The 24,405-nt window shown below is 37.2% G+C and overlaps 2 protein-coding genes across 2 annotated transcripts in view; one reads left to right on the top strand and one right to left on the bottom strand.

Annotated features, from left to right (window-relative positions):
• The window catches only part of TUBE1 (tubulin epsilon 1), a 17,675-nt gene extending 6,264 nt beyond the window's left edge, over positions 1–11,411 (bottom strand). The window contains exons 1-6 of the mRNA XM_081044884.1: positions 10,314–11,411; positions 10,140–10,213; positions 9,478–9,530; positions 6,891–6,948; positions 3,654–3,769; positions 2,035–2,156 (exon numbers count right to left, since the gene is read on the bottom strand). Coding sequence (XP_080901010.1) covers positions 2,035–2,156; positions 3,654–3,769; positions 6,891–6,948; positions 9,478–9,530; positions 10,140–10,213; positions 10,314–10,611 — 721 coding nt within the window. The 5' untranslated portion in view covers positions 10,612–11,411. The remainder of the gene's footprint in view (positions 1–2,034; positions 2,157–3,653; positions 3,770–6,890; positions 6,949–9,477; positions 9,531–10,139; positions 10,214–10,313) is intronic.
• On the top strand, positions 10,526–24,405 carry FAM229B (family with sequence similarity 229 member B). The gene is made up of 4 exons (XM_081044886.1): positions 10,526–10,649; positions 20,877–20,975; positions 22,697–22,835; positions 24,189–24,405. Exons 3-4 carry the CDS (start codon positions 22,711–22,713, stop codon positions 24,304–24,306), a joined length of 243 nt encoding a protein of 80 aa, XP_080901012.1. The 5' UTR covers positions 10,526–10,649; positions 20,877–20,975; positions 22,697–22,710; the 3' UTR covers positions 24,307–24,405.

The raw sequence follows: 24,405 nt of genomic DNA, 5'->3' as shown, positions 1-24,405 counted from the left end.
TGTGATGTGAAATGTTATTTCTTGCTGTTCTGATTTAAAAAAAAGTTTTAAAGCCAATGTGCTAACCCATGTAGATACATACTAAAAAGGTATGATGTTAAAAATACTAGATGAAAGCGAGGAAGATTTTTTTTCCCGGTTAATCTTTAATAGGAAGGACTTTCTAAGCATTATACAAAACCAGAACCATTACAGAAAAGATCATTTTGATTACATTAAAAATAAACAAAGCTTAAATATATATAAAACTCATACACAAAATAAAAAGGCAAACTTAGAAAAAAATCTTCTATATTTATGACGACTAAATTTCTTTACAATGAAGAGGTCTCACAAATCAACCAAAGAAATATGAATTAATACAATAGAAAAATGGGCAAAGGATATAAATATCTAACTCAAAATAAATCAAATGGGAAAGAGATTTGATGTTCAACCTTCTAATAAATGTAATTTAAGACAATATAATTTTGAACATATTAGATTTATGTCTCATAATACTCAGTGTTGGTGACAGTGTGGGGACGTAAACTTATAAATTGCTGCTAGTAATACGGATTGGTGCAATAAAGTAGGCAGGTTTTCAGTAATCAGAGAAAATTTAAAATCTACATATTCTTTGGTCCCACTTTCCTTTCTAGGAATATTGCCTACAGCAATAGTGGCACAAATGAAGAGAGATGTATGTACTAGATGTTCACTGGGGATTGTTTATAGTAACTAAATGCCATAAACAACTTAACATCCATCAATGAGGGCTGACTTTAAAAATTATTACCTATTCACACAATTGAATTCTCTGAGACAGAGGTAATATTGAAAGACACTCAGGAAAGATAAAAGTAAAAAAATTCAGAATAATATGTATTGCATGATTTCATTTACATAAAAACACACACAAGCACATGAATACACACGCACTTTTAATAGGTGTAGATATATCTGTAAGTATGACACTGGCAAACTTGATTACTTGTACGGAGACTCTAAGGATTAGATGTGGGAAAGGAAACCTTCATTTTTAACCTTCACTATTATTTATTTTTGTAATTTTCAATGAATTATGAATAAAGTGTAATTTTCTGAGATTTTGAGAAATAGAGGGATTTTAAAAAGGCACCATAATGAACTATAAATTAAACTTTTTTTTTAAAACTTCAACTTGCAGGTTAATTATACTGGTAGAAAGAAAATTTGTTTCTTAATTTAATGATTATGGTGGTCTTCTAAAGGCATGGTTATGTAACAATTATGACTTTAATTTTAAAATGCTATTACACTGAATAATAGATATATATATGAAAAATCAATTGTACATAACCTGGTGAAAACAAAATCTTAATCTCAGTTTGGAGAAAAAAATGTGGCGGATTTTTACAATTGGCTAATCCTATTATGAAATTAGTAGATTATGACCTGTTTCTATTTCATGGAACAGGCTGGGGAAACAGAGCGATGTAAATCATTTATTCTAGGTCAAGGTGATTAATTACCACGTAAAGAATGATTTAAAGGAGTTGACTAAAAGAATTTCTTTTACTTATTTCTCTGATTGGACACAGGAAAGGTATGAGGGTAGTTTGAGAAAGGGTTTTGATATTCTTTTACAGGCATACCTACAAACAAGCCAGAATTCCTACTTAGCTCTAGTTAGGATATGGGACTGCACAAGCTAACACTAAGGACAGAGTCAGCATTTCCCAAAAGCTCATATATATTGAAATGTAGCTGGAAAGTTTGTAAAAGAAACTAAAGGTAGAAGAAGTAAATTTTTCACATTCTATTGACTCTTAAAAGGATTTAATTAAAAAAAGTGGTAATAGTGACATACTTTGACATTTAAGTAAAAAGCTGTTATGTACTTATATTCATAAACACACACACTGCTCGCTTCGGCAGCACATATAATAAACACACACACTCTTCTTAATAGTTCTATCTTAAGCATAGGACTGAAAACTAGACTTATGTTTGCAAAATGGATTCCCAGTTGCACTTTCACATTGTTATGGGTAAACGAGTAAATAACTTTACCTCCTCCCATGGAATGTATTATAAAAAAACACTGCAAACAATCGCAGTGCTCTGCTGACTTTCTGAGTTTCTCTAAAATCTGTTCTTGGTAAAGACTGCCAAAAACTCTGTGACCCACAGCCCTGGAAAAAAGAATAGAGATTTAAAAAATTATTTGCATGAATTATTTCAAGATTTTACTTCTGATCTAAATGAATATAGAAAAACTTGCAAAAGTATTTTTACTGTATTAAGTCAATTCTATTCCTGTTTCATATCAATAAATCGTATTACGGTATCTCAAATAAATGGAAAATTGAACAAATATATGGAGGGTGCCAAAAAAATGTATACACATTTTAAAAAGGGAAAAAACTATTAAAATTGTAATAATATATACTGATAATAAAAGATGAATACCATATTTTCATGCGTATACATTTTTTTGGCACCCCTGGTATATACATATATCTATAATCCTCAAATACCCTAATAAGGTAGCTCATTTTCAATGGATATACAGCTATGTTTTTTAAAATTTATCTTAATTTTGTCTTAAGGTACAATTACAACAAAACGAGATTTTAGTTACATATTTTTTTTCTCATCTCTATTTAAAGTAAACTCTGACTGCAGTGAATTTTATATATTAAAAAGCAGAACGTGGTCAACTACAAAGACCTAAAAATTTAAATTAACCTATTTTGGTTTAAAATATGCGTAAAACATTGGTCACGTCATGTTATTACTAGATGAAATGGCATATAGTAGAAAACTCAGTCATGAGCCTCTGCAAGCCTTTTTGGCTGCCTAAATTTGCAAGTATCACTATGATTAATTAAAAAACTAAACATCATTTTCCTACAACATGCAATCAAGTATAACTCAAAAGTTACAGAATAAGTTATACAACAAAGAGAAAAGCCAGTTGGGTGGTCAGGTGGATTCACTTATTTAGTGACTGGTTCTCCCTAAATGACTCTCAGAACGCAAGATTCAAATTCATGCTTTCGTAAAATTATACATCACTATGCATTATGAAACTGAGAGACTGATTGCAAATAGTTAACATAATATTAGATTTGCAAATACCAAGGAGCTACTTAATTTTTAAAAAACAGTCTCAATGTAAATTTTTAAATGATAACTGTTGGAGCTTTTTTCCCATTAAGGAGAAGAGACCATTATAATTTAAGGCCAAACACAGCCTGAGCTTGAATGCTAGGGCTTTTGAATGCTGGTCTGGCTTGTATCTCTGTATCAGTTCTATTAAATCTCACCAACTGGACAACATGATAAAGTCAAATCATAATACAGGTAAGAGAACAGTTTGTAAAAATACTTAAAACTTTTATCACTAGTATTATGCAAGAATGAATTTACAATAAAGAATTAAGTCAATTTTTCATGATTCATCATTTTCTTGGAAAAAAAAAAAAAGAAAGAACTAGGATACAGGCGTCTTCCAAGCACTGTGAAACACCATCATTTATCAAGGAAAAGATGATGGGCTAAAAGGCCTAAAGTTAGGTATGGCACATTCTATTTTGCTTTCATGTCAGCAGGACCTATTAGAATGAAGGAAAGATGGCTCATTTTTTGCAGATGACATTCCATTTTTACATTCAGCATATTCTCACCAATTATTCCCTGAGCCAGAAATATCAGTGATGAGCTGCTTGCTATCAAATACATCTCTCAAAGGTCCCTGCAGAATTTCATTTACTACCCCTTCCTCCATGTCAATTAAAACAGCCTGAAAAAGAGAAATAAAACTTAATTAGCTATTTTTCTTTAGTCATTCTGTAAACAAAAATAACTTAAGAGCTAAAAGTTGCATTGTTCTTTTCATAATTTAAACTTAATCAAAATTTTATTTGAATCTTTACGTATCTTCTGGAATAAGATTTAAAAAAATAATTCCACTCTGCTTAAAAGGTGGAATCCAATTAAAAGATGGATTCTAAATGCTTACCCTACTCCAAATTACCAAGTGGGTAAAAAAAGGAGCTGAATAATCCCTTCAACTGATATTTCTAACAATTCTTTTATTTTACAGTGCCTATGTGACCAACTGTAAATTTCTTGAGAAGGTCTCAGAAATCTAGAAGATAAACTTAACCAGAAAAAATTCTCAATAAATGTAGGGTATGTTAATGCATTTGCTCACTAGGAGGAGCCACGTTGCTCCTTGTGAATCAGAGCCCCAAACTGTCCAATTCAAGTCAGTAAACTTACTATTATGTGCAAAGCCGAGGCACTAGGTAGGTGTCAATGATGACAATAGGGTCCTTCTTCCAAGTAACTCACAATCTAATTCAGTGCCACAAACTTGACTGACATAGGAGATAACCTCTATTACTAAGAACATCAGAAAATGAAACATAAAACTATGGAAAGAAAAACAGAGAAGACTGGAGAGAAATATAGCAAAATGTAAGCAGGGATAACTTGGCAGTAGAGTTATATACCCCGTGCACCCAGTTATGTGCTTTACTTCCCATATTTTCTATAATGAGGAAGAAGAGTAAAAACATGAAATAAATAGTAAATAAATAAAGCAAAGCTGAAAAAAGTATTCTGAAATAACTTTAGGATACCCCATAAAGCGATTAACTCTGTGATTCAGTGTCACAGAGAAAGTGCTTCGTTTATGGGCTTTTTTAGTTCTTGCGATCATGTAATGTTACTAAGCACTTACCAAATATGTCACTGTTCTATGTGCTCATATGTCTCACCCCATTTAATCCTTACAACCCTGTGTATATGTATTATAATTATACCTATTTTACAGATTGTAGAAACTGAGGCCTAGGAAAATTAAATAACTTGGCTATGATCAGCAAGCTAGTAAGTGATAGAGCAGAGATTCAAAACTGGCTAGCCTGGCTACAGAATATTGACTCTGAACCACTCAACTATATGCTTTATTATCTCATCAAAGGGAGACCATCAATTTTGATATTTATAAAGTAACTGACTCCAGCAGAGTTATCATTTATGTCCACCTAAATGTGAATTCAATTATTTTTGTAGTTAATTATGCTACTGGAAGCTGGCAATTAAAATAGTATTATTATACACTATATTATAAATATTATATCTTCATTATATAATAGTATATAGCACAGTATTGGTATATTATAGCAGTATATTAGAAAGACCATAAAATCATGTCTTACAAATGTGCTCCTTTATATACAGCAGTAAATACATACACTTTACACAGACAAGACTGATTATTCACTGATAATTTAAGGGATTTTGAAAGATATTTACAATACTCATTTTTACCATATACTGGCCTTGTTCCAAAATAGATTTATCGAGATGATTTACCAAATACTAAATATATATATGTATGTGTATATATATATATATATATTTTTTTTTTTTTTTTGTCTGAAGGAAAACCATTTAGTTACTGCCTCCTAAATGTAAATTAAACATGTGTAAGCCACGCCCCCCGTGCCCTGCCAGCCTGACTCGGCACTGCATGCACAACACAGACGGACATTCGAGCGCCTCCTGACGTCCGTCTTGACAGCGGCATCACTATCAGTCACTCAGCATTAAAACCCTGACAGTATATAACTCCTCCGATCTTTTCTTAGTAACACCAGGCCTTTGATTTGTTTTTCCCTTGGAAATTAATTCAAATTAGGAGAAATTATTCTGGGTTCCTCACTTAGCCATCCAAGGTCTGGAGTCACAGCTAGGATTCGATGTTTCTAAGATTTGATGTTTATTATTTTCTTCCAGAGCCATCTGGTGATAGCTTTCTGGCTTTTCAGCTTTCCCTAAATGATCACATAGGATTTACAAAATTCCTATGTAAACTTCAGATACTGGACACGGTGGAGGGACCCAGCCATCAAGTTACCTGGTGAAGCCGAGACTATTCAGAGATCACAGCCACATAATACCGAGGCTCCTAAGGAGTAATGGAAGAGTACCTTCTAGGACAAGTCAAAGGCCCTAGAAATACACTGATGTATTCTTTTCCAGTAGTGTTTCCTCCACTTCCCACCTTGCTTACTGATGTGGTGGTCGGAAACAGCTCAAATTGGGAGTGGTCTAGGAAATGTCAACATTCCTTTCTCTGAATAAGATTTGGGTTGGGATGTTAGCACCCTCTATGGCATGGAGTATACCAAATGTTAATTATTCCAACAGCTTACAAGCACATGGTCTCTGCCCTAAATTTTGTTTTCTAAGAACATCAGAGATCACAGAAACGAGATGGTTCCCAGGTGCCACAACACTATTGCTCTCCCCTCTTGCCTCCACTACTCCCGGTCTGGTCATCATCGTCTCAATTACTTCCATAGCATCTAAACTACCTTTCTGTTTTGTTATAAAGATTACTGATCAACAATTGGAAAAAGCAGCTTGTTGTAGACAATCACAGAAGTGTTGTTGGAATGGTATTAAGACTAAATATAGGCTACTGACTTGAAACATTTTTGTTCAGGTCTCATGTGGTTATGGTATTTATTCACCACAATGTGGTTAAATCTATGCTTTGTATTGGGAGCAAATAAAGCTTCCATTATCTTCAAATGAAACATTAACTTGTATTTCAGTTTTAGAGTTAAGAAAGATCCTTTTGTTAGCACTTATCTAGATGTATATTTCCCCCGAAACATTTAGAAAAAAATGCTAAATAAGTTTTATTTTAAGCACAAAATATTCCCCCTAAAGTTTCAGGTAAAAACAAAAGTCTGCTTAATCATATTTGTATTAAATACCTTTTTTTCAGTAAATACCTTTTTTTTTAATTTGAGAAGTTAAATTAAAATGGTATTCTCATGATATAGAAGTATAGTTATTTTAAAAACACATGCAATATAAGAATCCAAGTGTATATATCTTACTCTTGCTTTTAAAGAACAAATTTTCCCCTTGGAAATACTGCCACCATCACCAACCACTCTGAAAGATAAAAAAATAAGAAAAGGTCATAAGACAGCCCATGACTAATAATGCTGTCAGGTAATAAAGTCATTTACATAATAAAGCTACTTATAGGCCAGGTGGACAGACATAAATGGTAACAGAGGGGCTGCCATTTCAAATCTTCTCCCTTGCCTACCGCCCAAATAGGAGGTAGTGATTAGGCTAAAAAAAAGTAAGGTACTACTTTCCCCAGTTTTCTTTGTAGTTAGCACTGGCCATGTAATCCAGTTCTGGCTAATGAGACGAAGAGAGAGCTTGGGAAGCTTTTCTGATAAAAAGGACCAGATGCAGTTGGTGCCAATTCTTCCGTTTTCCTTCCTTAAACATGAATATGGATGTTATTTGTGGAGTGAAGCCTGCCATTTTATAGTTAGGAAGCAATACACATGAAGACAAAACACCAACACACTAAGAATGATGAAACAACATACAGTATCTTGGTCTTTAAGGCACTTTACCAAACCTAGAACATCCAATTTCCTGATTTATTTGTATGTGAGATAATTGAATACCTTTATTGCTTAAGCCACCATTAATAAGGTTTCCTATTGTAGCCAAATACATAGCAACTAATGTAGTAGTTATACACCACTGAGTATCTAAAGCTTTTCCTAGAATTTCACGTTGAACATAGTTACTAAAGTAAATAATCTATCACCAGAAACAGTGTACGAGTCAATATAATTTGCAAGAAGACAGAATATATGAAGGGAAGCTGAATTGAGCACAGGTAATGCTGTAGGTCAGGGGTTGGTAAATTAGTTCTCAGCCAAATCTGACCAGCTACTTGTTCTCCTAAATAGTTGTATTGGAACACAGGCACACCCATTTGTTTATGTACTATTTATATCTGCTTTCATACTACAATGGCAAAGTTGAGCAGTAGATGTGACACAGACCTCATGGTCTGCAAAGCTAAATATTTACCATCTGGTCCTTTACAGGACAGGTTTGCCAATTCCTGGTACAGGTAAATTCCTATCATGCTGTTACAAAGGCATGATAATTTTCTCAAACAGATACAGAAGTGTACACACAAATGTGAGCTATGGTTGTGTTTTCGAAAAATATTTTTTGTATTAACTTGTAGAATAGATACTGCATGTGTTGATAGTACATGGAATGAAGAGCAAGATGCCAAGCCTTTTCTCCCCAAACTTGATACTGAGGAAATAAGAACGCTCTCAGATGAAATTATAAAACAAAGAGAGTAGATGAGAGTAGTTATGTGAAATCACCTTTAGAGAGAATAGTTCCCCGGCTGAGTCTCAACTATGTAATATTCAATGAAAGGATTGGCCATCAAGAATAGAGGGGATGGGAGTCAGAAGGGAAGCACCTAAAAGGAAGTATTACAAAAGCAAATTTGAGTCTCTTAATAGTATGTAGGGGAGAAGTTTTTTTTCTAATTCACAAACAAGAGGAAATTTCGTCTATATAATGCATATTTCCACATAATAAAGATAATGACACCAGTTATTAAGGTAATACACTAAACTTCCCTTGGTCTGATTCCATGATCTTCACGCAACCTTCTATTACTTCGCTTTTCAAGTAGATTTCCTATAGAAGAGAATGTGCTTTTGAAGGAAAATGAGTGTCTTGTCTTCTCATAGTTCCTATTGTCAATTACTAATTGACTGCCTGCTTTTCAACTACTAATTGACTTTCTGCTTTTTAACCTCCCATTCTCTTTGAGTTTGGTTTTTCTGCCTGTATTGGTCCCATTCTCAAGGTGTGAACATGGATTCTGAGTTTACAAGACTGAGGGTCACACTCTGGAATTCACCAAGAAGTGAGGACTAATTTGCCTTCCCCGGGAGGTAACTGCCTCAAATACCCAACCAACTAATTCAAACTGGAACTGGAATTTTTATTGAATGAGATTAAAACTGGATATTAAGTATGTATTTTTCAGTTCAAGCCCACCATAGTTTAGCTTTAAGTATTTTGAAACTGCACGAACTAAATGATTTAACATTACAAGTTTATCAACAAACCCTGAATGTCAAATTACTCTTTCAGATAAAAAAATATATAATCACATACACCCTTTATTAAAAAAACAAAAGTAATCTGACAACTGCTTTCCTCCTTTTTAGCTCATTCTATTTATAGAGCAAATATTCCTGACCACAAATAACATCAGAGAAATGTAAATAATATATTTTTCTTTCAACAGTTAGTTATTACTGAATGCATTAACAAGATACCCTCGGAGAAATCGTCAGCATTCCTTTAGAAACTTTATTTCAAGGTCAAGTTAATAAAAATAAGGCACACTGTTCCTTATTATGGTCCTATACGAAAACCTATTGTCTTGCTCTGCAGAATGATATGAGAATAATGACAATAAATATGCTTTCAATGAGAAAAACGAAAAAGCCAGACTTCTTTTCTTTCCAGTTATCAACGGCTCTTATTATCTTCTGAAGGAGTCTCTCCCAATCTGTTGACGTGAAAAGTAATCATTACGCTCTGTGATAGACTTTAATCCCATCTTACCTGGTATCCACATTTCTAAAGAAGCTGCTTATCGCTTCATCATAAATTCCTTCCTAAAAGTGGAAAAAAAATATAGCATTTAATTAAGTTTTGCCTCTTTCCTAAATAATCCCACAAAACTACAATGGCTGGTACGCGGCTATGATAAGAAAAGGCAAATCATCATCAATGCTTAGGCCGAGTCTTCCAATGCAGAGAAGAGTAAATGCCACGAGCTCTATGGATTAAGTCCAGTGACGGACCCTTGGCAGTCCCGGGTCCCCACAGACCGTACAACAGGTGACTCAAGCGGGAGCTTTCTCGGGGTTCTTGGTGATCATTGTAAAAGCTGACCGGTTAAATTAAGGAAGAGAAAACCACACGTCACCTGTTGTACAAAGTACTTTCACACACACTACCTCCTGGATCATCACAAGAACCCTGATAAAGGTGAGACCCTGCTAAGTAGGGGGAGCTTCAGACCAAGGTCTCTGGCCAGTGTTGTTGGTAGTCTACTGTGTGTCTAACACCAACACACGCGTAAAAACCAGTCTGTTCTGTACCGAGCAGACCCCGTACAACGCACACCAGTCAAACAACAGTTCAATCGAGTCATTCCCGCGTGTCTGGGGGCAGGGCCCCGGGGGCGGGGGAGGCGGGCTCCCGGGAGGCGGGGCGGGCACCTGATTGACGGCGGCGTGCTCCCTCAGCGCCAAGTCCCAAAAGCAGCAGCCTATCTGGTTTCCGCACTGGCCGACTGCGACCGGGGAGAGGAAGGAAGCAGAGCGGGCATTAGTGGCAAGCAAGGCGGCTCGGCTCCGCGCCAGCGGGGTCCCCACCCTCTACACGCAGCTCACCCTGCACGACCACCGACTGGGTCATGCTGCGGGGAGGCCAGCCGAGGGCACGCGGAAGCCCGCGCCGGCCGTCGCGTCCCCCGGGCACTCCCACGGCGCTCTCCGCCGGGGCGGAACTGCCGTAAGTCACGCTGCTGCCGTAAGTCACGCTGCTGCCGCAAGGCGCTGACGTCGCTCTGCGCCTCCCTCGGCTCAAGCGAAGCTTTTCCGTCAGAAAGCCGTGCACGTGCACCGGCGTCTCCTCGTTACCATAGCGACCGGGCGCCGGGACCGCAGGCCCTCGCTGCTTTGTCAACATCTTTTAGCATCGGCAGCTCCGAAGGCCGGCGTAACGTGGTGGGTAACGAAGCGTTGGAGGGGGATTTTAAAACATGAGTCTTTGAGACTGTTAATGGAGCCCCAGAAGTGTAGCCTTCGTTCCCAATCTCAGCACCGTGGTGGGCGGGGCGAATTCCGTTTATTCAGATTCCCCGGGACGCTGCGCTGGTATCTAGCCAACAAGCCCTTTGTTCTCCTAGAAAACGGAGAGTGCCGAGGAGCACAAAGAACCCTCAGACCGATGAGCGGGGTAGGGTACAAGCGAAACGAGGTGGTTATACACTTTGACAAAAAGGGCACTTCAGAGACCCAGCCAGTGTTTGTCGAAGCTGTATGCCGCCCACATCAACTTCCAGGCCCACTGGAGGATTCAAGAAAATGAAGGCATAAATCCCCAGCTCCAAGAAACTTACAATCTAATTGAAGATACACACGAAATACTCAACTCATTGTGGCTTAATAGATTGTGTAGTGCTGACTGTAAGTGCAGTAGGATTCAGTGGAGGAGGATGTAAATGAGTAAAAAGAAGTCTAAAGAAAAAAGATGAAATTAAACCTTTGATTCATGGAGTCTTTCGATGGGAGAAAGGAGGAAAAGATTGAAAAATCAGGCATTCCTGAAAATTACCGTCTCCATAAAATTGTCAAACATTGAAAAATACTGTACACTCTTATTGATCAATGTAAACCAGATTTCGATTACGATCTCAAGCGCTTCTTTAATGAAATTGATCTTTTCCACAAAAATTCTGAGGAGCTACAAAATCTTAGGAAGCCTTCTCTATTAAAAAAAGTTAAATTATATGTGCAATTAATGTGTGGTAATACGAACTGTAATTTTTAATTGGTTGCAACACCTTTGTGGGGACAGAGCCAGGAGAGCAGTTTCCAGGCTCTCAGCCTCACGTGGAAAGGTGCTGGCTCGGTTATTAGATGGCCATCAGCTATAGTCAGCTGTAATCTGCTGTGACTGGGTGGCCATCAGCTTTTACTGGTAGCCGTTAGCCACTAATATAACTGCTGTAGCTAAACAGGGGTTTGGTTGGTTGACAGAGAAGCATGGGTGGCGGTTAGCAAGGGGGGTTGGTTGGCAGAGAAGCAGATGGCAGATCATGTGGATCCTGCTCCCTGTGTCTCCAACTCAGCTGCCAGCGAGAATATAGTGGTACAAACCCTCTGTCTATGGCTCCATTGGTGTTCCTTTTTGGCCTCCTTTTTAACCATATCCTGCGTTCTTGTGCAGGGAGCGGGACCAGGGTCTCTGCATTACATACTCTTAACTGCTTATTAGTGAGCATGGAGTCAGTGGTGGGGGTGTAGTCAGGCACCTCCAACACTTCACTTCAGGGCCTGATGTTGAAGGCCCAAAGACTGGGGAGCTTCCAAAATTTGCAAAGCTTGGTCCAGTTTGTGATGTTTGTAGGTCTGCGTTGGTGAGCTATGGTTCTAGCTCCTCTGGTATCCTGACCTCTGCAGAGTCAAACCCCTCATGCAGTGGTTTAATTCCAGCCTTTATTCCCCAGAGGTCATACAAGGGAACAAAGTCAAATTAAGGAAGTCCTAATAAGTCTCATTTATAACTTCATTCCGGAGAGAATAAGACTGAGAGACAGTCTGCTTAAGAGTCAAGGTAGAACCTTTCATGCGACTACTTCAGGACTGAAGTAGAAGCAGAAAACTTTTGAGAGTTTATAATTTCCAGGAGACCATTTTGAAGTCATGAATTTGAACATATCCTGGAGTCGAAAATACTCCTAATTCGATGGACTGAGATCTCTTTTAAAATATTTAACAAACTCTCAGAAAAACAAGCAGAACCCAGGCAATCCTGGAAAGCTACGCACAGCTCTAGTGGAATCTCTCTAAAACACCTCCTCTGATATAAACATAACAAAAAAGAAAATATGACTTACCTTTCGCACTCTAGCTGTGAGTGGAAGAACAGGTTTCAGATAAGTAGAAAGAAGTCAAGGAGAATTTACACAGTAGCAGAGTATGGTAGACTGAATTATTGTTCTAATTCTTCACTTTCTCCGTCTGCACATGACTGTGCAGAACTTTCTGCTATCTATAGTCGAGTATGTAGAGTATACATCTTTGCCCCACGGACTCTGGGCCTCATCTATGTGGCTTTTTCTGGCCAATGGAATGATGTCAGGTGTGAAACTAGCAGAGGTTTTAGATGTGCTTTCATGCCTTGCCTCTTGGAGTTTGCTATTTTTCCTAAGGAAAACTGATTCAGGTGGCTGCTGTTTCTAAAATGATGAAGACATGTGAATCATATCTGAATCTGACTCTCAATTAAAATGTGGTGTCCAGTTGATTTTAGTCAAACCGAGGTGAGACAAGTGAAGGTCAGCTGAATAGCAGGCTATCCATACTCTTACGAACAAGAAAAATATTTTTGGTTAAAGCCATGAGATTTTGGGGGTACAGTAGTATTGTAGGAATAGCTGACTGACACACCAAACAAAGAGATTTGGCAGAATTTTCATGTTAAATATGAGAAAGAGAAAATAAAAACATTGAGAATTTTACAGACTACTATTGTAAAAGGAAGGAGGAAAGAAGGAAGCAAAGGGGAAGGAAAATAGCATGCAAAAGATGATAAAATACAGGAACTGGATGAAATCTAACCTAAAAGGGAAAAAGAAAATTTATCATATATTCTTTGTGCTTTAGAGGAACTTAATTATGAAAATATGAATTCGATAATACAGGGACTCAAAGAAAAGATGCTAACATAATGTACTGAGAAGTAAGCTCTATGAGGGCTGAGTCTTGTCTGTTTTGTTCACTATTATAGCCTTAGTACCTAGAATCTTGCCTGGTATACTATAGGTAGTCAATAAATATTTGATGAGTAAATGAACCAAAATAGAGATAAAAGAGCAAAGGGGATTAACAAAAGACCAAAACGCCTTAAAGGACTAATGAATAATTAGAAGGATGAAGAAGCAGACTATAGAGAGCTGAAATTCGAATTACTGATGTAGAGGAAAGGTGTAAGAAAATCAAAGAGAATGCTGAAGTAAAGGACAAGGCATTAAGCCTCTTAGAAGATAGTATATATGAAAGAGACAAATATAGTTCAACGTAAGATTAATAAGTGCCCCTAAAATAGAGAACACAGCAAATGGAAGAATAAATTTCCTTACTGTTAGAAAAAATAATAAACAAAGAAAAAATCTATAGGTTAAAACACTATATTGTAATCCATGGAAAAATTCTGTAGAACAGTCAACACTGAGGTATGTATTCTGGTTAAGTTACGTAATTTTCAGAATAAACAAAGAATTCTTTAGGTGCCCAGGCAAATAAACAAAAAGGAGGGGGGCATGCAGAAAAAAACAGGCTCTTTTAGACTCATCATCTGTAGCACATTCAGTTCTGGAAGATACTGAAAAAATATTACAAAGTTCTGAGGGAGAATAAAATGTTTCCCCGGAAAATTATACTCTTACAGCTTTTCAAGTTGTCATTAAAATATAATTTGAATTTGTGCATACTCTATCCATTTTTATTGCTGCTTGCACCCTGCATTTCTGAGCCCATCTCTTTTACGTATCACTTGACAAACACAGCCAACAGCAGCCAACATGTTATGAACATTCTGTCTTCCAGCCTCTTCACCTAGCATTCAAGTTCATTAGGTAAATCTTCTGCCTTCTAGGCTATTACAGAGTTTTTCCAAAGATTTTTCTAACAGGTTTGCCACTGGATAGCATAGATAAGTATCCTTTCATCTCCCAAGAACAATTTCCTTGTCATTTGCTGCTTGACCACTTGCTAGTGACTTATATTTTAGGTTTATGTTTTGGCAGTACCTAAGCACGGACCTAAGTCTGTATATGTCAGGATAAATTTTGTTATGCTGTGGTAACAACAATCTCCAAATCTCAGTGGTGTAAAACAAATGTTTATTTTTTGCACATGATACATGTCCATTCGGGGGTGTCTGGCTATGCTTTCTGTGATCCTCACTTGGGCACCTAAGTTGCTGAGCTACCATTGTATGGTACTTTCCTGGGTTTTGTGGCAGAAAGGAAACTCAGGAGGGTCTTGCACTGCCTTTAATGGCTGCTGTTAACTCACTGGCCCAAACTAGTCACATGGACTCCAAATACTCATAAGAGGGCCAAGCATTGTAATTTCTGGAAGACACAAAGCCAGAAATATTTGATGAACATTTGTAATTACATCACAAGCCTTCTCGGACATGATCAGAACACAGCATTTGTGGTCATCAGCCTCTAAGATGCCACCCAATGACCTCTGCCTCCTATTTTTGTGTAATACCCTCCCCTTGAGACTGGGCTGGACCCAATGACCTCTTCAAAATGAATAGAGACCAAACACAGTCCAGGGGCCACCCTGAGTTTAGGATTCTGGGGGACCAAGGCAGCTAAAATTTGCAGGATAGAGTGCCAGAGAGGAGTGTGTATAGAGAAAGTTCTGGAGACATTCAGCAGATTCGTCAGGAGCCTTAAACTGAGCACTGATCATTAAAATCATGTGTCCAAACTACCCAAGACTGAGCAATGACTCCAAAAAAGCGGGCAGAACAATTCCTGGGGTTCACACAGGACTGGGACTACTTCACATTCTTCTAATCTTAAGTGGAGGAACCTTGTACTATATGTGGCATTTGGATCGAATACACAGAAGAGGATTGCCTCAGTGATGGAGACAGATTTGCCATGGATGAAAGCCGGTTCTGATCTAGCCTAAGAAAGCACATAATCAACTCTCCAAATGACCAAGCTATTTCCAAATAACTGTCACAGAAATAAACTTGAAAGTACTTAGAAAACTAAAAATAAAATCCAACATTCAGCAATGTGAAATTTATAATGTCTGGCATCAAATCAAAAATTGCAAGATATGCAGAAATATAGAAAAATACACACCATAATGAGATGAAAAATCAGTCAGTGAAAACAAACCAAGAAATGGCACAAATGAAAGAATTAGTAGACGAGGACATTAAAACAACTTATAAATATACTCTTCGTATTTACAGAGTCAGAAGGAAGCATAAACAGATTAAGGAGAGACAAATATAAAAGACGCAAATTAGACCTCTAGAGATAAAAAAACCACAATGCCTGTGATGAAAAATACACAGGATGGAATTAAAAGTGGATTAGACATTGCAAAAGAAAAGAGTAGTTAAAGACATAGCAATAAGAAACTACCCAAAATAAAACAGAACAACAACAAACAATAAAAATGCGGTTCAGTGAGCTGTGGCACAACATCAAGCACCTTTATATACATTTAATTGGAGTTCTAGAAGGAGGAAACAAGAAATAACTTGAAAAAATAATGGCTGGAAAGTGTCCAGGTGTGATAAAGGATGAGCCCACAGATCCAAGAAGCTCGATGAACATGTAGACACAGGAAACAGGAAGAAAATTACGCCAAGCACATTCTAATCAAATTGCTTAATATCCGTGATAAAGAGAAACTACTAAAATTACCCAGAGAAAGAAGGACACACTACATATAGGCGAACATAGATGAGAATAACCGCAGACTTTCTTGTTAGAAACAATGCAAGCCAGAAAACAGTGGAGCAAAATCTTTAAAATACTTAACATGAAACAAAACTGTTGCCTTAGGATTCTATACCCAACAAAAATATTCAAAAATTAAGAGGAAGTAAAAGCATACAAAAACTGAATGAATTAATCACCAGGAGACCACCAGTGTTAATGAAAACCTTCAGATAAAAGTAAAATGATGTTGGATGGAAATCTGGACCTACTCAAGGGAATGAAGAGAACTGAAAATGATAAATATGTGGATAAATATAAACGACTTCTGATGCTTTTAAAAATGCCTTTAAAAGATAATTGCTTAAAAAAAGACAATGATGTATTGTGGGGTTTGAAATATCTGTCGAAGTAAAATACATAACAAAATAATACAGGGTGGGAGAGGGGAAATGGAATATATCTTGTAAGGTTCTTTAAGTACATGTGAAGTGGCATAATGTTATTAAAAGGAGACTGAAAAGTTAAAAGTCTGTACTATTGTATCGATAAGTATTATCGATTGCTGTGCACAGACTTATTTTCAAGGCCCGATACGCAAGACACACCACCACAAGCCGGGATGAAGGGGTTAAAGAGTTTTATAACAGAGTGAAAGTAAGCAAGACAAGACAGAGATTAGGGGAATATGTTATCATACCACTAACAAGTAAGGAGGTAATTCATCATACCACCAGGGCCCGGTCAATTAGAGTCGTAGAAACAGCAACGGCCTTTCATCAGCAGGGCAAAATCCCAATCGAGTCAAGTTATCAGCACGCGTAAAACATCATGCGCAGAAACAGCACCGGCCCTTCATCAGCACGGGCGAAACACCTTGCAGCAGCCCAGGCGGCCGGGGAACAACAACTACTGCTGCTGCTTCGCCTCCGCCTCCACTTTCTGGGGATTTGAGGACTTCACTAACAACAGCGGCAAGGAGCCAATAAGCATACGTGTTAACAACACAAGGAACTGGTCTCGGATCTGGCTAGGAGCCGGGGCCAGTCCTTGGTACGAGATTAGATGTATCGGAGCTTGGCCCACCTGTACCAAGGCGAAGGCCAGGCTCCACATCCTGTAAATATTTTCTTGGTCCTTGAGAGGGTAGCCAGTCCTTCCAAGGCCAAGCACGTACCCCAGCCACTGTGAGAGTTTACATCCCCAAATGTTCCCAGGCAGACCTTCATATATTCTATTCCTTACAACTAGAAACCTTAAAGAAATCAAAACCAAACCACACCAAAGCAAAGCAAAACACACAAAGGTTGTATAGCAACAAACCAATAATGGAGATAAAATAAATTCGTAAAATATACTCACTTGCTTCAAAAGAACAAAATAACAAGAAAAAAGGAACAAAGAACCAATGGCACAAATGGAATACAAATGGCAAGAGGGCAGATTTAAATTCAATCATATCACATTAAATGTAAATAAAAACATTCGATTAAAAGTCGAAGATCATCAGAATAGATAAAAACAGCAAAACTCAACTATAACTGTTTATAAAAAAGCCAATTTTACTATAAAGACCTAATAGGTTAAAAGTAAAACGATTGGAAAAGATACATTATACTAACACTAATAAATAGAAAGTAGCTATATAAGTTTCAGATAAAGCAGATTTCAGAGCAGATAATGTTATTAGGGATAAAGAAGGGCATTTTATAATGGTAAAGGTGTCAATTCATCAAGAGAACATAACACTAAGTATTTATGCACCTAATAACAGTACTTCAAGACATATGAGGCAAACACTGGCAGAATGGAAAGGAAAAACCAAGAAATGCATAATTATAGATGGAAATTTCAACATCCTTATTTCAATAATTGACAAACAAGTATACAGAAAATCAGTAAGAATGCAGAGACTTGAACAACTTTGTGAACCAACTAATTGCATGTATAGAACACTTCACCCAATAATATCAGAATACACATTCTTTTCAAGTATGCACAGAACATTTACCAAGATAGAGCATTTTCTGGCCATAAGCAAGTCTCAATAAGTTTAAAATAAGGCCATGCAAAGTGTGTTCTCTGACAATGGATTCTAAGAAACCAGTAACAGAGAGATAGCTAGAATATTCCTAAATATTTGAAAACAAAATAACATGGTTCTAAATAATCCATGGGTCAAAGGAGGAAGCAAAAGGGAAAATTTTAACGGAAGGAAATGACAACAAAATTTCAAAATTTGTGGAATGAAGCTAAAGTATTGCTTTGATGAAAATTTATAGAATTAAATGCTTATGTTAAGAAGATAGGTCTCAAATCAATGCCTTAAGCTTCCATTTTAAGAAACTAGAGAAAGAAAAACAAATTAAGCCCAAAGTAAACAGAAAAAAGGAAATACTAAAGATTGGAGTGGAAATCAAATAAATAGAAAATTAATAGAGAAAATCAATGAAATCTAAGTTTGTTTCCCAAGAGATTAAAATTCTTTTGTGGGCTCCCTTGCTCATAAGATAAAATCTAAAATCTTTAATTTGGGTTTATGTTCTGGCATGGTTTAGCTTCTATCTACCATATATGTTTGACCCGATTTCTTGCTTTATTTTCTCTGCTGTGGTTATGCTGGCTTTTCAGATCTTCTGTTGTCCTGTCTACTGGCAGGTGACTTCTGCGCATGATGTTTCCTCTTTTTGCCCCTCCTCCTCCAACTGTCTCAATGTCTTTGCTTCCCACCCATTTCTATCTTTTAATAGTTAATGCCGGTTCATCCTTTGGATTTCAGTTTGATATCCTAGACTAACCTGTAAACTCCACTAGGACAGACTGTGTGTTTGCTCAATATTTTATCTTCAACATTTAACACACTCCTGCGTCATGGTGGATTCTCAGCAATTATTTGTTGTCTGAGTGAATTCTAATAATGGATCTGTTTTCTTAGGACATGACCAGTTGAAACATCACTCCTTTTCTGCATCTCATGAATCAATACCCTGAGGATGGAAAGATTATTTTCTTGAGCTTGTGAGAATTAAAAGGGAGTATTTAGAAATTTCACCATCTTCTTCCCTCTCTGCCCTCCCACCCCCATTTATACTTCACTTGTTCATCCATTTCTCTGGGAAGATCTGCTGGAGAGTCAAGTTCATTTTGTTGTCTGATATATTACTCTAGTTCTGAAAAGTTTCCTCTTTAAGGCTGCTGTTTGGTTTGTTTCATTGTAGTACCCAAATCAAAAAAAGAAACGTGGCCCAACTTGTGCCAAATAAACTAGTAAAATAATGGTTAATCGGAGAAATTCAAGAATATGTATTTTGTAATTTAAAGACATATTAATCACTAAAAAGTGAAATCATGTCTCAACATTCTAATTTCAAGAATTAGGCAAAAAGGTAAGGGCACTTACCCTGATTTAATTTTTGTATCTGGGACATTGGTTTTATTACATGTGAGATTTTTTTTTATGCCTCAAAACAACTCTATGATGTAGTAATTAGTATCATTTTACAAACAGACTTTTAGCGATTTGCTGAAAGCCTCAGAATTCTGATGTCAAAAACCCATCATTTACCCACTGCTGCCTCCACTAAAAAAATTAAACTAGTATTAAAAAATTTTGCCATCCTAAGGATTAAATGTTTAGGTCCTAATGACACACTAGTTAACAATGGCCAGCAATTATTTCAATTTGTCTGACTATGACACAATCAGTTAAGTGGTTTCTTTAAGCTAAAATTGTGATCAGCTATTCACAGATAGCACCCTAGTAAGAAAAAGAAGGCAGAGATAACATTTTTGTCTAACTTCAACTTAATTATGTAAAATGCTAATTTCCTATAACATAAATCATGAAAACAGAACAGTGGGAGCTTAACATAAAATGTAGTTGTTAAAAAAGATTTTCATTAAATGTAAAAGATGCCTACTAGCATTTAATAGTTCAGTCATCAGCTATGAAAAGTGAAAACATAAATGGTTAGCTGAAGAGTAAAGTTCTGGCTTAAGGGTTAAACTTAAGTATTACATTCAGTGAGATAAGCTGTTGTTACAGAACTTGGAGAGGGAGGGAAGTCCAGAAGATAAATTTCAGCTTGTTGCTGGAGCTATGAATTGCAACATTTTATTCTTTAGCAGATAGAAAATTATGTGAAAGAATCTCTGATGTCATAATTTCTGGGCATCATTGGGATATTTGATCCTCATTCCTTTGGCAGAGATAGGAACAGAGGAGAACCTCAGGGTCCCGGGAACAGAGTAGAGAGAACAGTGCAACATGTATTCTTCCTTTCTCAATAGTCGTTACTCCTGTTATTTGGGAATTTCAAGGCTCTTGAGGAAACAGGAAAGAAGAAGTGGTCTAGGCATTAGAGAGAGGTGTAAAGAATCCTACACAGGAAGAGCTATAGAGAAATTTGTAAAGGTGTAGTTTGAGGCCATTGGTGTGAAATAAAGATATAGGTAGATTGGACTTGTAATTTGGGTTATTAGTTAAGGGCAAGTCTGGAAGAAACATAGTGAGGAAAATGCGATATAAACTGAGAAGAATCTCATACAATTTTGTGCAGATTGATTAGACTGTAGGTTTAGAATATGTATAGATATATTCATTCACAGATTGTAGCAGTGTATGTTGTTGGAAAATAAACAAGACAGTGACAAGAAGAATAAACCCCTCAAGCTTTAGAGACCTAATTTTCAGCTAAGTTTCAACTTGTTGCTGGGCTATGGATTCTGACATTTTGTTTTTTAGCAGATAGGAAATTGTGTGAAAGAATCTTCTGATGTCATAATTTCTTGGTGTCACCGAACATTTGATCATCATTCCTTTGGCAATCCCAGTCTTCTATGGAAGGTCAGTAGAAACAATTGATTTGTTTACCCCTACAGGAATCAGGCTATTTTGATAAGTCTATGTATTCTTGATCAAGTTCGCTAAAACTTAAATATCTACATAAGGTGGTTTTACTAAATCATAGATTTTACTATGGTTTTACTAACTTGTCATTGAGCATAACAAGTTTTTCCTTGATAATTGACACAACCTACAAAAACCATTATATAATATTCACATTTCTAAACTTTAATACTTTAGTTTTATTCTTACCACAATAAACATTTACTTATTAGGCATAGTATACTGAACTAGACATAAGAAACAGATGTATGACACTTGTCATTTTTCATGTCCTTTGTTGAAGATGTAATCTATACAAGCTAGAGTAGTTAATGGCCCACTGTGTGCCAGGCACTGTTGTAGGCATTCAGGGGTCAGTCAGTGGTGACAAAGACAGATATGGAATGGGGTGGGGTCACAGTGTTAAACAAAAACATTTACAAAAAATTAGGGCCCTGGTTCTGAACTGGAGGCAATCCCCCCTCACCCCCTTTTTCCCCCAGGGGACCTTTGGCAATGACTGGAGACATTTTTGACTGTCACAACTTTTGGGGCGGGGTGCTGTTGGCCTGCAATGGTGGAGGCCCTGCATGCTGCAACACACCCTGTCACGCACAGGACAGTCTCCTCCCTCCCCAACGAAAAATTATCTGGTCCCAAAGTCATTAGTGTCATGGTTGAGAAATCCTGAATTAGAGTGAGAATAACTGTTACAAAGAAGAAATAAAGAGTGCTATGAAAACTTCTATAATGGGGGGGTGATTATGCAAGGCTCCTCGGAGCAAGTGAAATGTACTGTAAATTCAGACTTAATGAATGAGTTGGCGCTAACAAGTAAAGGGCGGCAGCAGTGGGGTGGGGAAGAGCTCCAACAGAGGCAACAGTAGGCAGCAATTAGTTTATGTAGCCCTGTGTGTATGTGTGTGTTTGTGTGCCTATGTGTATCATCTGTATCTCATACATGTATCACATTAGATATGTATAAATGCTCAGTAGTGTCTGCTGAGTAATAATAGTTAGCATTTGTTGAGCACTAAATAGGTGTTAGATACAGCACTTTATATGTATTATTTAAGAGACCATTATTCCCAATTTATCCTTGAGAAACATACTTGGTTAAGTATCTTGCCTAAGATCACATAGTCAATCCAACACTCCCTAGACACTTTTCTTAACTAATGCACTGTGAAAGTAGAGAGGCCGGGGGGAATAAATGGTAACCAGGAATAGAAGGGTTAGATGAAATGTCATGGAGGGTATGCAACTCAGCTGTACTTCAAAGGAAGAGAAGGGCTTAGATAGGTAGGGAGGCAGTGGGAGGTGGGTGTAGGGGCTCAAGCTTGTTTAAAGGCAACAACTGTTTAAAGGCAAACTGAATTTGTTTTATTCCACATATCAGAAATGGACTTCTGTTATGTTAACCATAGGGCACAGTTTTACTTTTATCATCCAGAGGCTATTTTCTACTTGCTGCAAAGCATAAGACTACATTGTTTCTACTGTGCTGGGCATAAGGCTACATTGTTTCATACAGTATTTATACACTTTTATAGATATTTAAAAAATACCATTTTTAGAATGTTTGTATATACCTGCAACAAAATAGTAACATTAAAAGTTCCAAACAGCTATTCAAAGACAACTCACTCCCTCTCCATGATCATAACTTTCTAACCTAGGTTTTCAGTGAATTATGCCTTTTCGGTTTGGGACCCAGCCATGGAGGTTTCCAGTGGAAGGAGGCGATTCTTCAATCGGCCTGGAACCGGGGCTGACCTCCAGTGCTGCCTGCAATGGGAAGGAGACGTCACCAGCCAGGTAAAGTCTCCTTATCCTGACAACTAAGGAAATGTGTAATGGCTGCCATTGATACAAGCTTCAGCTGATGTTCAATATTAGTAAGAAAAAAGCCCAGGAACATTGCTGTTATTAAATTAGTATTAACAAATATTGCTGTTATTAAATTAGCATGGACAGATCCCAGGTTTTCTTAGCATAGAGTCCGCATTTTATACCTCTGTAAGTCTTAACGATAAACCAATTCTTTCTTTTTTTTCTCCCTTCCTTCCTTCCTTCTTTCCCTTCTTCCCTCCCTCCCTCCTTCCTTCCTTTTTTGGGGGGATACATTTTTAGTTAGTTTTTTTGGTTGTTGTTGTTGATACTTTTCAAGATTAGAATAACAATCAATTAAAAAGCCAGCCTTTAGTGCTATCATATGCTTGGCACTGTGCTGGGCATAAGGCTACAAACATGGAAAAGACTCAGACCTCAGGTTTAGTGGTACTATGGCTTTGATTTGATCTTTGGCAGAAAGAGAGCGATGTAGAGTATGAAGATTCTATAAAACAAAATAGGGGGGGCCAGTTAGCTCATCTGGTTAGAGCGCGGTGCTCTTAACAACAAGCTTGCTGGTTCGATCCCCACTTGGGTTACTGTGAGCTGCGCCCTCCACAACTAGATTGAAACAACTACTTGACTTGGAGCTGATGGGGCCTGGAAAAGACTTTAATAATAATGATATTTTTTTTTGATTGAAGAAAACTATTTTAAATATCAGTTATTCAAGGATGGAACAGGGTACTTTGGGAAATACTGAGTACTTGTCTTTAGAAATGTTTGAGGCTGGGTGATTATTTGGTGGGAATGTTAGAAAGGAAATTCAAGCACTAGATGTATTTTTGGACTAATGTCATTTAAGGGCTTTTTAAACCTGAGATTCTATCAACATTTGAACAGTATGTGGAATAGTATGTTCAGTTTTATATTTTTCCACAAATATTCTAGTTTTTAAATCAACTCAACTGAAGTGATTTTGTAGTGATTTTAAGATGCACATAAGTGAATTGCCATAGTATTATCACTTACGTTTACAACTGTGCACCCCCTCCCTTGCCATTCAGTAATCACTGCACACCTTTCAGAATGAACATCTGGAAGGTTATTTTTGTATTATGAATTTCCTGTCATTAAATGTATAGCAACAAATCATAGTTTCTTTGCACCGTAAGTCTAAAATGTCTGCCTCATCAGTGCCACTGTGCTATATTTATCTTGTGATTTTTTTAAAGATTCCAAAATGATTTAAAACAGTTGAATGTGCACTCACACTTCATTGCTCTGAAAAGTTTCCTTTTTAGTCTCTAACGACATGTCCTTTGCTGTTTTATTCAGGCAACTCCGAAGATGCCCTGGAAGTCATTGCCTGACAATAACTGCTGTTCCCATCACGGTCTATGCAACAATGCGAAAGCCACCTGCACAAAGCAGCAGGGAAATGCATCCTAAATAGCATCGTTAAGGCTTTCATAGAGGTTTGACTAGGTCAAGGGTAGTGGGGCAGTATCATCGCATGATCTGGTAAACAAATAAAAGTGGTGGCACCTTTGGA

The sequence above is a fragment of the Rhinolophus hipposideros genome (assembly GCF_964194185.1).
Source record: "Rhinolophus hipposideros genome assembly, chromosome: 3".
Lineage (NCBI taxonomy): Eukaryota > Metazoa > Chordata > Mammalia > Chiroptera > Rhinolophidae > Rhinolophus > Rhinolophus hipposideros.
The sequence above is the reverse complement of the archived record's forward strand: the minus strand, read 5'-3'. Positions and strand labels throughout refer to the sequence as shown.